The following is a 13,306-nucleotide window of genomic DNA, read 5'->3' on the forward strand; positions in this document are numbered from 1 at the left end:
TAATGGTGCTGGAGGCGCAATCCATCCAATTAAGGAGAGAAGCACATCGTTGGCAGAAGGCATAAGAAGGCTGCTGCACACTGTGTGGCAGACTGATCGGCCCAGCCCAAGATCAAACTGCGAGCTTTTTAACTACAACAATTTAAATATATGCTATTGGAAGCAAGCAATTACATTATCACTCTTTCTTGATAGCAACTTTTTCAACTAGTTGTCATCTAATCTCCTCTTCAATATTTTTACTTCTAACCATTTCTTTTGCCTTGCAACCCTTTAATTACATATGTGGACAATCCAATCATGTCTAATTCAAATACATGTATTAGAAGCAGGTCCTGCTTTGTTGTGCACCCGAGATCATTAGCAACATATGTGCTGCACATGTAATGAACCTGTTCATGAAAAAACTTCATTTTGAATATATATTTTATTTTAGAAAAGGCATCTACTCTTTGCTAACTAAGTGTTTCTTTTTTTTTATTTGTACAAAACCAAGTGAAATTATTTGAACCTCCTCTCTGACAACAGTTCAATGAGGTTAAAATTGAGCATCTAAAAGATGCTTTTCTTTTTTCGATGAAATCTCAAAATTACCTCTCATCAATGAGACTTCATCCAGATGATCAAAAAATTGTTTGGCTGAAGAAACATGATCAGAGCTGAAAAAGGTTGACACCTTTCAAATTTGGTTGGGAATCAAACATGGCCTCAGCTTTTCAGCATGTACTTTCATGTGGTCCGAACCTCCTTCAGCTTTCAAAAGGCTATAGACTGGAATCTTGGGCTCACTTACAAGTTATAGCACACCTAGGGTCCGTCCAGGCAATCTTGGGCTTAAATCCAAAACAAGCTCGAATAAGCGTGTTCCGGGCCACGACGACCCACAGAGTAGCCCCAGAGCACGACGATACGGTGCTGCTCCCTCAATCGTATCCACCACTGGATTAATAATCCAAGGCTGAAAACAACGGAGTCGAGTTAAATCGCTCATACCCGGCGCCCTCTCTTTTCCTTTCTCAATCTCATTCTATTCCTCTCTCTCTCCTCGCGGCGCTGTTCCTCCCAAAGGTGGTGCTCTTCCTCCCAAGGGTGAGATCCCTAATCTCTATTTTCTCCTAAATCTAGAGCTCCGATAATATCGTGTAGAAGTTTGAAATATTGATGGATCTCGGGTTATATGTTGTTCGTATACGTATCTTGATTTGTTTCTTATATCTGGAGGATCTTATAATGCCGTTACTTTATTTTTCTCCGTTTAATCTGATTTCAATCTGCCTCGTAGGTTTTCCGGTAACTATGTTGTTCGTAGGTTTTCCGGTTCATTTGCAGTCATACTCGTAAATCCCTCACCTGCTACATATCAAGTATCTTCTATTCCGAATGGGGCCGTAGATTGTGTTATCAATTGATAAACCTTTTTCTTGCATTGTTTATGGATCACGATGCAAAGTGATTTTTGAGTATCAAGAATGTTAGAATGATACTTGGTGCTTCATCTTATGCAACTAAAAAGAAAACTTAGGAAATGGGAAATAGAACTAAGAATTTAGTTGGGTTGTTTTACATTTGTCAAAAAACAATTTTGAATAGAAAGTATGCTAGCAAGGAATGCTGAACCGGCCTATACCGGCCGGTTCAGCCCGTACCGAACTGGACCGGTCTCTATACCGGCCTGTACCGGCTAGGCCAAATTTTTTTTGGGCTTTTAGATGTGTGAACCAGACAGAACCAGTGGTACTGGTTTGGTACCAGTTCAAACCGATCCAAATCGGTCCGATGGCCGACTGGTACGCCTACCGGTACCGGTTCGGCGATCCTTGTATTCAAAGTTGGAAGGTAGACAAGATTGATATAGATGATAGAAATCCCCTTCCTTTGTCATCTCTCTTGATATCTCATCTCTCTTGATGTCTCAGACTCGCGCTCCCTTTCGATATCCTCTTCATCATGCAGAAAAATTGATGGCCGTTCTTCTCCATCCATGGGCTAACCTGCTCGTAGATTTTAGGTATCTGTCTTTGAGAGTATTTGCAATGGGTCGAACTCATGTCCCGTACCCATACCTGGTTTATCATGTTGACATGGGTATGCCTTGGATTAGGTGGCAAGTCCAGGTATCACGGTGCTTCTTAGTTGCACGAGCTTAAATGGCGTAACCAATTACATAGGTTTCCTGTGTACTAAATAGCCTTGTAGGTGTCATGACAAGCCTCTCATTTGCCAAGCGGTACATTTATTGGATTTGGGTGCCAAATCAATAGTAGTGTGTACAGTTTGGGTCAGTTTAGAGGTATTTTTGAAACCAAACAAACTCAAATCAGTTTTCTAATAGTGGAACCAAAAATGAATTGTCCTAATACTAAAATTGGTTCAAATCAACCGAAAAAATTTAGTTTGGTTCGCTTTAGTTTGTCGGGTTGGAAGAGGAAGAGAGGAGAGGGAAAGAGGGAGGGAGAATAGATGTGCTTCACCATTTGTGGGGGATTTAGTGGTCGACAACCTCTCCCATCACTCCATCGTGCTCCCCCTCTTCTTGGGAGATGAATCCAAGCCCATCCTCTAGTGCGGGAGAAAGTCGAAAGGGGGTGACAGAGCATATCTGCCAAAGGTGGGTGACCATGAGTAGGAGCTCCATCCTTGGATGGTGCAAGGCTCGAACATGAAGCGCGAGTCCAGGACTTGGAGGTGAAACAGCAGCAGCATGTGCATCTTCATCTTCGCTGCCACCTACACGCATGCTATCGATAGCAGCTACATCAGCCACCTGCTCCTCTACCCCTGCGTCGCCTTCTATATTTAACCCTAAATCAAACATTAAAAAAAAAAATCACACCATCACGATACCATGACTTTAGATTTTGATGATAGCATAAAGTCATACCAAGAGGCTATGCAAGGAGAGAAATTGGTTGAGGTAGTTGACGGAAAGGTACACTGCCATTGGTCGGAACCAAATTCTTGAACCCCTCCATTTTTGCCACCATATCCACCAACATCTCCCTCTCTAGCCTCGATATCAACACCCCCTCCCTCACCACCAAAACCAAATTCCATCGGTTCATGCACCCAACCAAGTACTGCAATGACCTCCTCACCTTGATCCTCTCCCTCCGTAGGTGGTAGTGGTCCTCCAGTTCAATCCTTACGCGAACCTTGCCATCGGCCTCGGGCTCGGAGGTGGCATCTTGGACTGGTTATGAGAGCTCATGGAGGTGGTCAACATCGGGGTCACCATTAGCAGCGGTGACGATTCAGGGTGTGGTGGCATATTAAAAATGGTCAAAAACCATATTGCATCAAATCCTAAACAAAATTTGAGGAAAGCACCAAAACCTTGACCCAAGATTTGCTTAAGACAGCAAGGAGACAGATAGATAGATCGGTCAATAATAAAAATGCTCAAGAAGCCATATGCATCAAATCCTAAACAAAAATTGAGGAAATCACCAAAACCCTAACCCTAGATCTGCTTAAGGGAGCAAGGAGATAAATCGGTTAATAATAAAAATGCTCAAGAAGCCATATTGCGTCAAATCCTAAACAAAAAATGAGGAAAGCACCAAAACCCTAACCCTAGATTTGCTTAAGAGTGCAAGGCCATAGATATATTGATAATAAAAAATGAAGGGAGAGAAGAACAAGCCAAGAACTTGATATAAACAATCAACAAAAAAGAAGAAATTGGGATTTATTACCTCTGGGTCGGCATCTCTAGTGATTTTCTCGAAGAACGTTTGAATTCGTGGAAGGAAATGAGAGCTGGTGGATGCTTGTAAATTCTCTGATGGAATTTGGACCAAGCAGGTTTGTGATTGTTTCCAGGTCGAACCAAGGTGGTGGGCACATTTGCTGCCTGATTTGGTTCGCCTAAGGACATACTATATGGGGATAACATGGGTATCAAGGCATGGCAAGGAGAGAAGATTGAGAAGCGACAAAGATGTGGCCTCGGTTGGAGAACCCATGGTTCCTATAGTTTGGATGCCTCAATCATCTCGGGGCAAAGATTGTACAATGCTTCGTACAAGGATGGGTTAGAAGACCTGCAGTAGTGGGTGTGTGCCCCCTCGAGCTCACCAAAAACAAATTGGTGCCTGGCCGTATGGCACCGTGCCCATTTTTTTGGAGTAGGTTGTATTGTTTCAGCTGTGGTATACTGAATATGCTATCCTTGTATCTGTTTCCTACAACTACAAGTATGATATAGTGAAGACTATAAATATGTCCATGTTTGATGGAAATGTCTGACTTTGTTTCAACCACCTTGAAGTTGGGAGTTGCTGTCAGGTTAAATAATAAACTATAACAAAGGAGTTCAGCTGCTAATGTATGAAGTTGTAAAGAAGCTACTTTGCAGATCTCTTATTTGGGTTTTCTTTTTGTTAATATAAGGCCGATAGGCTCTAGGTCATGCTTCTTTGTCATCAATCCCTATTTACTGGATATCAAAGTTCGAAGTTCCTTCTTGGGTGATCAAAAGGCTGGATAAACTGAGTTGAAGTTTTGTAGGGAGGAAAGATTCCATGAGTGGTGGTGCTTGTCTTCTTAGCTGGCAACTTTTTTTGTAAACAGAAAATTCAAGAAGGCTTGAGGGAGGATTTATGGTGGTGCAGCTTCCAAAATTTAGATATCAAACCTTCGGAAGAATCTTATCAACTATATGTACTACACAAGAAGGAATCTAAATTCTATCTCCAACCTTTGAGTGCTGAAGCTTTCGCTTCTCGCAGTATGTTTTTTGTAGATCCATGACATTTTTCAACTGGGTTTTGTGTTTATTGTAATTGATGGCTGATTAATCAACTTTCATTCAGTTGGTTAAATGAGGAACCTCGTAAAGTCTATTTTACTACATGACTTCCAAAGAAAGAAATGCGGCAGACTTATATAATCAATAGACTGACCGAAGTGGAATATTGAAATCAGAAATTTGCACTAATTTCAGATCCAGGGTTCTTGCTTGTCATAATCAGGATAAACTATGTAGGCAATGAAATAAAAAAGATTTATTCTCTGTTAAAAATTGTGGTTCCATTCTCAACTTTGGAGCCAACCATTGATTGATTGCTAATCCTTTTTGGAGATTGCAACTTCCAGAGAATGTTGATTACTCGATTTTCTATGTGCTACTCTTAAAAGAAGAAAATTCTCACTCAGGAAGGTATGAAAAAGGATAGTGAAATTTTCCATTACACGTGCTCTGTGTAAACTGGAGGAAGAGTCCACTGTGAAATTTTCCATTACACGTGCTCTGTGTCAACTGGAGGAAGAGTCCACTGATCATCTGTTATTATCCTGTTGTTTCTCTGAATCCATTTAAGGGTGTTCTCTTACAAAGATAAATATTGACTGGTTATCAGAATCTCTGTGATTCTGGTTTACATTGGAGACTTATCACAATTAAAAAGGTTTGAATGTTTGGTTGGTTTAACCCTTGCAGCTACTGGATGCTGGTCTGAAGGATTATATTGCTAAGGAGAATTCAACTCTTATAGATTGGAGATGCAAGGCTGCCCCAGTGTTGACATTGGAGTTACTACCTTTTTGCAGGACATTTGTTAGTTTTTTTTTTTTTTTTTTTTTTAAGAGAAAGGAGGAGGGTGAAACATCCACCCCCCTTCCTTAATAAATTGGTGAAAAATTAAATAAAAATATGTGAAGACAGGATATTACAACGAGTTAGTTGCATGGAGGTAAAAAAGAAGACAAAAGGGAAGCCACATCCTCATGCTGCCTAAGCCTCTTGGGAATGCAAAGGCTTCACTACCGCATTAAAACACATATTGCGGATTCCAAATGGCTGCAATGGACAATTTGTGCCTTGTAAACATCAAATTATCTCTCCCACGATACTTTTCTACACATAGAAATAAGCTAGTCCAATGGGTGTGATCATTCTTGTGCTAATGCATTGGATTCCTTCAGAACAAGCTTATCCCATGCTAACTTGACTGGTGTCTTGACTCTTCTTCCTCCAAAAAGTTTAGAGACTCAATAGGATGGGTGGTGTTGAGGTAGGTTTTTACGGCAAATCGGATACTTTTGGTAAAGCTAAAATGGAGGGAAATATGAATGCAGACTCTTGAGCATTAGATGCTATGCCAGCAAATTTAGAAGTCATGCAATCATGTGACACTAAAAGGCAAATAGCATTGAGCTCTATCAATATGATTTTCTTATTTTGCATGATTTTGCAAGATTGTTGATTAAATCGCCAAACCTCAAAGTTCACGGACTTGATTACTAGAAGCCTAAAAGTTGATGCTATAAAAATGCATTTTTTCCTACTTAAATAGTCATAAATGAATTGTGAAATTGTAAACCAATAGTTCTTGATTACTATGAATGTTGGAGAATAACTGAGAGAATCATTGTGCCTAGAAAAGTTTTAAATTTAACTAACAAGACAGTTCTTTGATATTTTCATCTTGCATCAATTTCATCTTTGCACTTGATTTTGTTGTTCAACTTATGATTCTATAAAAGTCAGGATTTTTGATAAATTGAGGGAACTAGTACACATTAGTTTCCACGGGTGGGACATGTGGCTATATTTTAGAAAAAAGACTATAAAGATCTCAACTTTTATAATTCTCATAATTTGTGAATCAACATTATTTTGCAAGTGCCAGTGTAACACTTAACCTACAAGAAAGTGGGCCTAATCCACATGATCGGCTCGGATAGCAAAATTAGCCTGGAACCCAAAAAAAGGGCCAACACATTAAAGCATGTGTTTGGGTGGGGGGGATGGACTCCCATCTTCTTTCCCGACTACGTGCGGAAATTTGACACTAAGTAAGGCTCGGGAGCTCGATCCTAGCTCTATTAAACTGCTGGTGTCTCTTCAACCTCCCCCACCAGCTGTCCTAGCCTTGAGTTGGAGCTCGTCAGTGTCTCTTCCTTCGTCCTAATCATCGTCCACCACCGTCGTGGCCTAAGCACAACCGGAAACAACGTACTGATCCCTTAATTCTTTAGTTAATCTTTTTCCATACCCTCCCTAGGCTTTGGATCATGGATTTTGACGGGATTGTCACCGGATTTGGGTGGAAAAGGGGGACCTGTTTCGATTTTGGATCCCCTATTTTGATTTTTTGCAAGATAATGTGAATTGAATAGGGTTTCGGTCGTCGGTCTACGGCCACATCGAGCCGCCTATAGTTGTGCGAATCCTTGGTTTAGGCCCTTGTTTTGGATTCTTATTCGGGCATTGCCAAGTGCTGGTTCCACCATCGCCGAACGATAGACCTCTCGTTGTGGAAAGTCGCCATTGCCTCTGCTTGTTGCTGGTCCTTCGGCTAGTACCATCATGGACATCGCCACCCTCCTTTTTCCTTTTCTTCTTAAGAGAGACCTCAGAGTTGTTTTCACTCGCTCTCTCTTTCTCTCTCTCATGATGTTTAGTGGACCCAACATAGGTCCCTCCTATTTTCTCTCTCCCTTACATGTGAACTTTGTCAACTTGGCGAAACGAGGTCCTGTATAGTGCGCCGGCTCATGCCTTGATCTTAGCCACACACTCTTAGACCCTACCATCAATAACTCCTATAGTGCCATACAAACTAAAGTATGATTCTTGTTATGTGATTTGCCTAGTTAGATTGTCCAAATCGGACTATCTTAAGAGTTCAGACATCGTCTCTCAGCTAGCACTGTCTTTCCTCCATCTCTACCTCATGTTATTAAATTACTAGTTCTGTGCGGGGATACTGAGACTCAAGATATTGTTAATCATGGTTAAATTTTGATAGTAACATAATTTTCAATATTAGGCTCCAAGGAAGATTTTCAAAGTTAGTAAATTGACGGTTGGTTGTTTGTGCAAGGTAAGTAATGCAACTCCTTTTTTAGATTTATCGGTAAATTATAAATTTTTTTCTAAAATAAATTGTTCATGATTTATGAACATGGTGCATAGTATTTTATTATTAAATATGCCTTTTCGGAATATTAAATGATTCATGATCGAACGTATTGATTTTTATATGGACATGCCTGATTGATTTGGATGTCACATGGTTTTATAAATCTTTTAGTTTGGAACCTGAAATATGATTTTGAGAAAAAGAGTTTGATTCGAGATGAATTAGGACTTGCAGCCGGACTATGTTTCGACATCCTTCTAGCGGGGGTTGTATGTTGGCATTTTGATACTCTACTAGTAGGAGTTATACATTAGCACTTTGATACCCTACCAATGGGGGTTGTATATTGGTACTTTGATACTCTATCAGTGGGGATTGTATGTTGGCACTTCGATGCCTTGCCGATGGAGGTTATATATTGGTACTTTGATACCCTGCTATTGGGGGTTATATAATATCATTTTGACTATTTTTGAGCTCATTATCTGACATAGCTAAAACCTAAAAGGTATAAGCAAGGTCCGCTATACCGACGTACCGGTATGGTACTGGTATCGAACCGGTGCTGTACCGGTTTGGCTGGTTCGGGCCAAAGCCAAAAAAAATTTGAGGTCGGTACGGGCCGGTACGGCCTGTATCGGAACTGGTACGGGTTGCGAATAGTTGGAACCGAAAAATATAGCTGTACCGTACCGGTACCAGACGGAACCGATCCGTACCGGCCCGTACCGATCCGTACCGGTCGGTATGGCAGACCATGGGTATAAGTATGGTTATAGTTCATAGTTGACGAGATAAACTTGATGTTATGAAAGAGATTGGATTTATGATCAGATTTGATTCATATGTATGATGCTTTTATATTGCTGCATATCTGGATCTAATTTTTGAATTGACACACTTCCATATGCTTATTTTTAGTATATTTTTATTAGTTATAATATTTTCTGATTTATTTAGTTCAAGTGTTCATTGCTGACTGGAGCTGTAAAGCTCATTATTCGATATCTTACTGTTTTTACATAATCGAAGGGGTAGCTTGACTCGAGGTTGCGTTAGTTCAGATTAGGGTTTTATTAAAGTTTGATGCAAGACTCTAGAGTATTGTTGGTTTTGTGAAATATTTAACTTTGATTTAGTTATTTAAATTAAAAGTTTGAATGTTAATTATTTAAATTTATTCTGCTGCTTATTTATGATATCATGTTGAGATGCTTTGTATATTTGTGAGGAGAGTTTTCTATGAGTATGCGGCAGTTGACATGATCCCGACTCGTGATCTTGGGTTGGGGGCTAATATGGCAACAGAGCATAAGTGGATGAATCATAAGATGTAGAGTTAGATATATGATGAATGTAGATGGATAGACACTGGGAATATTGGGATGTAAATCCATGTTGAATACATAATAAGTTATTTAAGAATTGAGATGTCTTATTCGAGGATTTCTAAATAAAGAAAACATTATATATTCTCTATTTAATGTTTTTGAGTTATTTTTTCATTAGGAAGTTATTTAGTGAATTTGGAGAATTTTAGCGGTTTAATCAGAGTGCACAATGGAAGTATGGTGGTTTGAGTTATTTTGTAGTTAGACAATAATAACTTTGTTATAGAAAGTGTTAGGATGAAAAATTTAACTTTAAAGAGTTACTTGGAGACTACGGGATGATTTAAGGTAGAAGTCCCTCTGATTATTGAAAGACTTAGTTAAAGATATTTCGAGGATGAAATTTTCTTTAGGGGGAGAATGCAACACCCAACCTAGAAGAAATTGGGTCCGGTCCACTTGTCCTGCCCAGATAACAGAATTAGCTCAAAACGAAAAAAACAAGGGCCAGCACGTGAAGCACGTGCTAGGGGTTTGGGGGACGGACTCCCATCGGGACTCATCTTCTTCCCTAACTCCGCAAGGGAGTTCGACACCAAGTAGGGCTTAGGAGCTCCATCCCAGCTTTATTTAAACTGCCATTATCTCTTCAAACTCTCCCACCAGCCATCATAGTCTAGAGTTGGAGTTCGTTGGTGTCTCTTCCTTCCTCTGTCCCAAGCATCGTCAGCCACCGTCGTGGCCTAAGCACCGCCAGAAACAAGGTAATGATCCCTTAATCCTTTAGTTAATCCTCCACACCCTCCTTAGGCTTAAAATCATGGATTTCGGCCATGTTGAGCCTTTTCTTTATGTTCAAGGAGTGACCAAGTGCTTTGTCATCGGTTAGAGTGGATTTTTTAGCCTCCTATAGTTGTGCAAATCATCGGTTTAGGCTCTTGTTTTGGATTCTTAGTTGGGCCTGCCGGCTGCTGTTTCCATTAGCAAACCTCTTGTTATGGAAGGCTGCCATTGCCTCTGCTTGTTGTTGGTCCTCCGGCTTGCACTACTGTGGACATTGCCACACTCCCTCTTCCCTCTCTTTCTTCTTAAGAGAGGCCTTAGAGCTCTATTCTCTCTCTCTCTCTTCTCTTTCTCTCTCATGATGTTTAGTGGACCCTGGTAGTGGGTGTCTGCTGTTTTCTCTCACTTTTATATAAACTTTGTCAACTCGGTTGAAACAAGGTCTTGTACTGGTCGTGCAGTGGGTCAGCTTATGCCTTAATCTTGGTTGCACCACTGTTAGACTCCATCAATAATTTCTATAGTGTCATATAAACTTGACTATGATTTTTTTTGTGATTTGCCTAGTTATATTGTCCAATTCGGACTACCCCAGGACTTCAGACATCATCTTTTGGCTAGCATTGTCCTTCTTCCTTCTCTACCTTATGTTATTAATTACTAGTCTTGGTTTTGTGCGGGGATGCCGGACTCAAGATTTTGTTAATCATGGCAAAATTTTGATAGAAACATAATTCTTGAATATTAAGCTTGGAGGAAGATTTTCAAAGTTAGTGGATTGTTGGCTAGTTGTTCATGCAAGGTAAGTAATGCAACTCTTTTTTTAGATTTATCAGTACATTATAAAATATTTTTTAAATTGAATTGTTTATGATTTATGAACATGATGCATAATATTTTATTATTAAATATGCCTTTTTTTGAATATTAAATGATTCATGGTTGAACAAATTGATTTTAATATGGATTATGTTTGATTGATTTTGATGTCGCATGGTTTTATGAATTTTTTGGTTTGGAACATCAGATATGTTTTTGGGAAAAAGAGTTTTGATTCAAGATGAATTAGTACTCGTATCCAACTATGTTTTGTTATCTTGCCAGCCGGGGTTGTACATTGGCATTTTGATATCCTGCCAATAAGAGTTATATATTGGCATTTCGATACCTTATCAGTAGAAGTTGTATGTTCGTACTCCGATACTTTGCCAGTGGGGTTGTATGTTGGCATTTTGATACTCTGTCAGTTGGAGTCGTATGTTGCCACTTTGATACCTTATTCGTAGAGATTATGCAGTGCCAATCTGACTATTTCTGAGCTCATTATCTGGCCTAGCCACAGGATATAATTGTGGTCATGGTTCATGCTGCCGAGATGAACTTGATGTTTTGAAAGATATTGGACTTGCTTTGCATGTTTGATACTTTTATATTGCTGCATATCTGTATCTGATTTTGAATTGATGCACGTTCATATGCTTATTTTCAGTATATTATTATTATTTATATTATTACCTAATTTATCTAGTTAAAATGTTCATTGCTTATCGGGTTGTAGAGCTCATTATTCAATATCTCATTGTTTTTACATAATTAGAGAGCTATTTTGACCCGGGGTTGCATTGTGGGAGAGCGACTAGAGAGAAATTTTGGCATCTTTAGTTCAAATTAGAGTTTTATTAAAGTTTGTAGAACTTCAGAATATTGCTGGTTTCGTGAGATATTTAACTTTGATTTTAGTTATTTAAGTTAAAAGTTTGAATGTTAATTATTTAAATTTATTCCGTTGCTTGTTTATAATATCATGTTGAGATGCCTTGCATGCTTGTGGAAAATTTTCGATGAGTATGCGGCGGTTGACACGACCCTGGCTCGCAATTTCAAGTTGGGAGCATGATAGCCAGTTTATGTTGGCTATCATGGGAAAATTACTATGAACCTTTTTAGAGATCATTAGGTCTAGATTCTGTGATTGGCAGAGTCGACTATCTGATAATAATTCAGTTTTTGTGTTTATCTCAATCTTGAGTGGGCTCGCCATTAATGAGATTCACCATTGATCTGATATAGCCATATATACCATTTGTATATGTTGTTAATATGTTTTTCTAATTATTTGAATATGTGTGTGTGTGTGGGATAGCTTTTAGCAAAACTTTTAGATACAATGTCAGAGTCAACCCATCTATTCCATATATTCTCCTGTATTGTTCTCTTCTGCTATTCCTCTTTCACGGAAGTGCTATTTTGTGGACATGGGACAAATTCTGGATTGTGTTACATGTTCATTTCCCATCATTGATGCTTTGGAAATTTTTCACCATCAAGTCCAGCTATGGCTGCCAAATACATTGGAGCTGCAGTGGCATCCTTTGCAATCGTATATGTAGTCGATACAGCTATTGCTGAGAAGAAGATATTTGGAGGTAGATAAAACAAATCTTTATATTTTTGTTGAACCTGCTTTCATCTTATTGATATAAGGCTTAGCTGTTGTGTTTTCTAAAACCAGGCACCACTCCCAAGACTGTTGCTGACAAGGAGTGGTGGAAAGCAACTGATCAAAAGTTCCAGGCCTGGCCTCGAACCGCTGGACCACCAGTTGTCATGAACCCCATCAGCCGTCAGAATTTCATTGTCAAGTTCCATGAAGCTTAGGTGAAGATGAATTGATGCATCTTTATAATTATGTTCCCTAATTTTTCAGCACCATATTTTATTTTGCTGATTTTTTTTCCTCAGGATGATGAGAAGGTACGTTTTGGAGTCTCTTGCTGGAAAGGCATGCATTCAATAATCTCTGTTCTCTCATGAGGAATGGTTTCCTTCGTCATGATCTTCTTTGTAGTTTGGATTTGTTGAATGAGTTGTCCAACTGAATAAAATTTCATGAAACTTGTTTGGATGTGATGATTCAACGAAAGATAGAATTTGTGATCTTCTGAACTATTGCTGCATGTTCATCTATGCCCATCTCTTTATAAAGCCTGGATGGAATTGCATTGACTGGTGCAGTCTGGTCTAGGGAACCTGGGTGACATCTTTTGCTTAGGTTGGTTTGGGTGTCAACCTTGCTTTATTTGACCTGCTTCATATTTCCTAATCCTTTGAGGTTCTTTTGTTATGCTGTGGGCCATAGTTCTCACTGTATATCTTTGCGATTTTGTTACTATGATGCCAATTGCAAGATCAAGCATCAATATCATGTGATTTCTTGTTTGTTTCTTTTCCTTTGTTATGCTGTTGTTTTTTTTCCCCACCACACATTGATGGAAGGGTGTTGGAATGCAGACAATTTTGTTTCCAATTAAATCAGCCTACAAT

At 39.3% G+C, this 13,306-nt stretch overlaps 1 protein-coding gene across 1 annotated transcript; it reads left to right on the forward strand.

Annotated features, from left to right (window-relative positions):
• The first annotated feature begins 968 nt into the window (after nucleotides 1-968).
• LOC103720918 lies at nucleotides 969-12,995 on the forward strand. Its single transcript, XM_026809942.2, has 5 exons — nucleotides 969-1,089; nucleotides 10,731-10,784; nucleotides 12,316-12,408; nucleotides 12,495-12,640; nucleotides 12,725-12,995. The coding sequence occupies exons 2-4, from the start codon at nucleotides 10,778-10,780 to the stop codon at nucleotides 12,638-12,640; spliced, it is 246 nt and encodes an 81-aa protein (XP_026665743.1). The 5' UTR covers nucleotides 969-1,089; nucleotides 10,731-10,777; the 3' UTR covers nucleotides 12,725-12,995.
• The last annotated feature ends 311 nt before the right edge of the window (nucleotides 12,996-13,306 follow it).

Source organism: Phoenix dactylifera, chromosome 2, assembly GCF_009389715.1.
Source record: "Phoenix dactylifera cultivar Barhee BC4 chromosome 2, palm_55x_up_171113_PBpolish2nd_filt_p, whole genome shotgun sequence".
Classification (NCBI taxonomy): domain Eukaryota; kingdom Viridiplantae; phylum Streptophyta; class Magnoliopsida; order Arecales; family Arecaceae; genus Phoenix; species Phoenix dactylifera.

Excerpts from the sequence above, each read along its gene's own strand:
- LOC103720918 (XM_026809942.2), top strand. Across the intron at positions 12,409-12,494 it reads TGAGAAGAAGATATTTGGAG|GCACCACTCCCAAGACTGTT; the intron begins GTAGATAAAACA and ends TTCTAAAACCAG.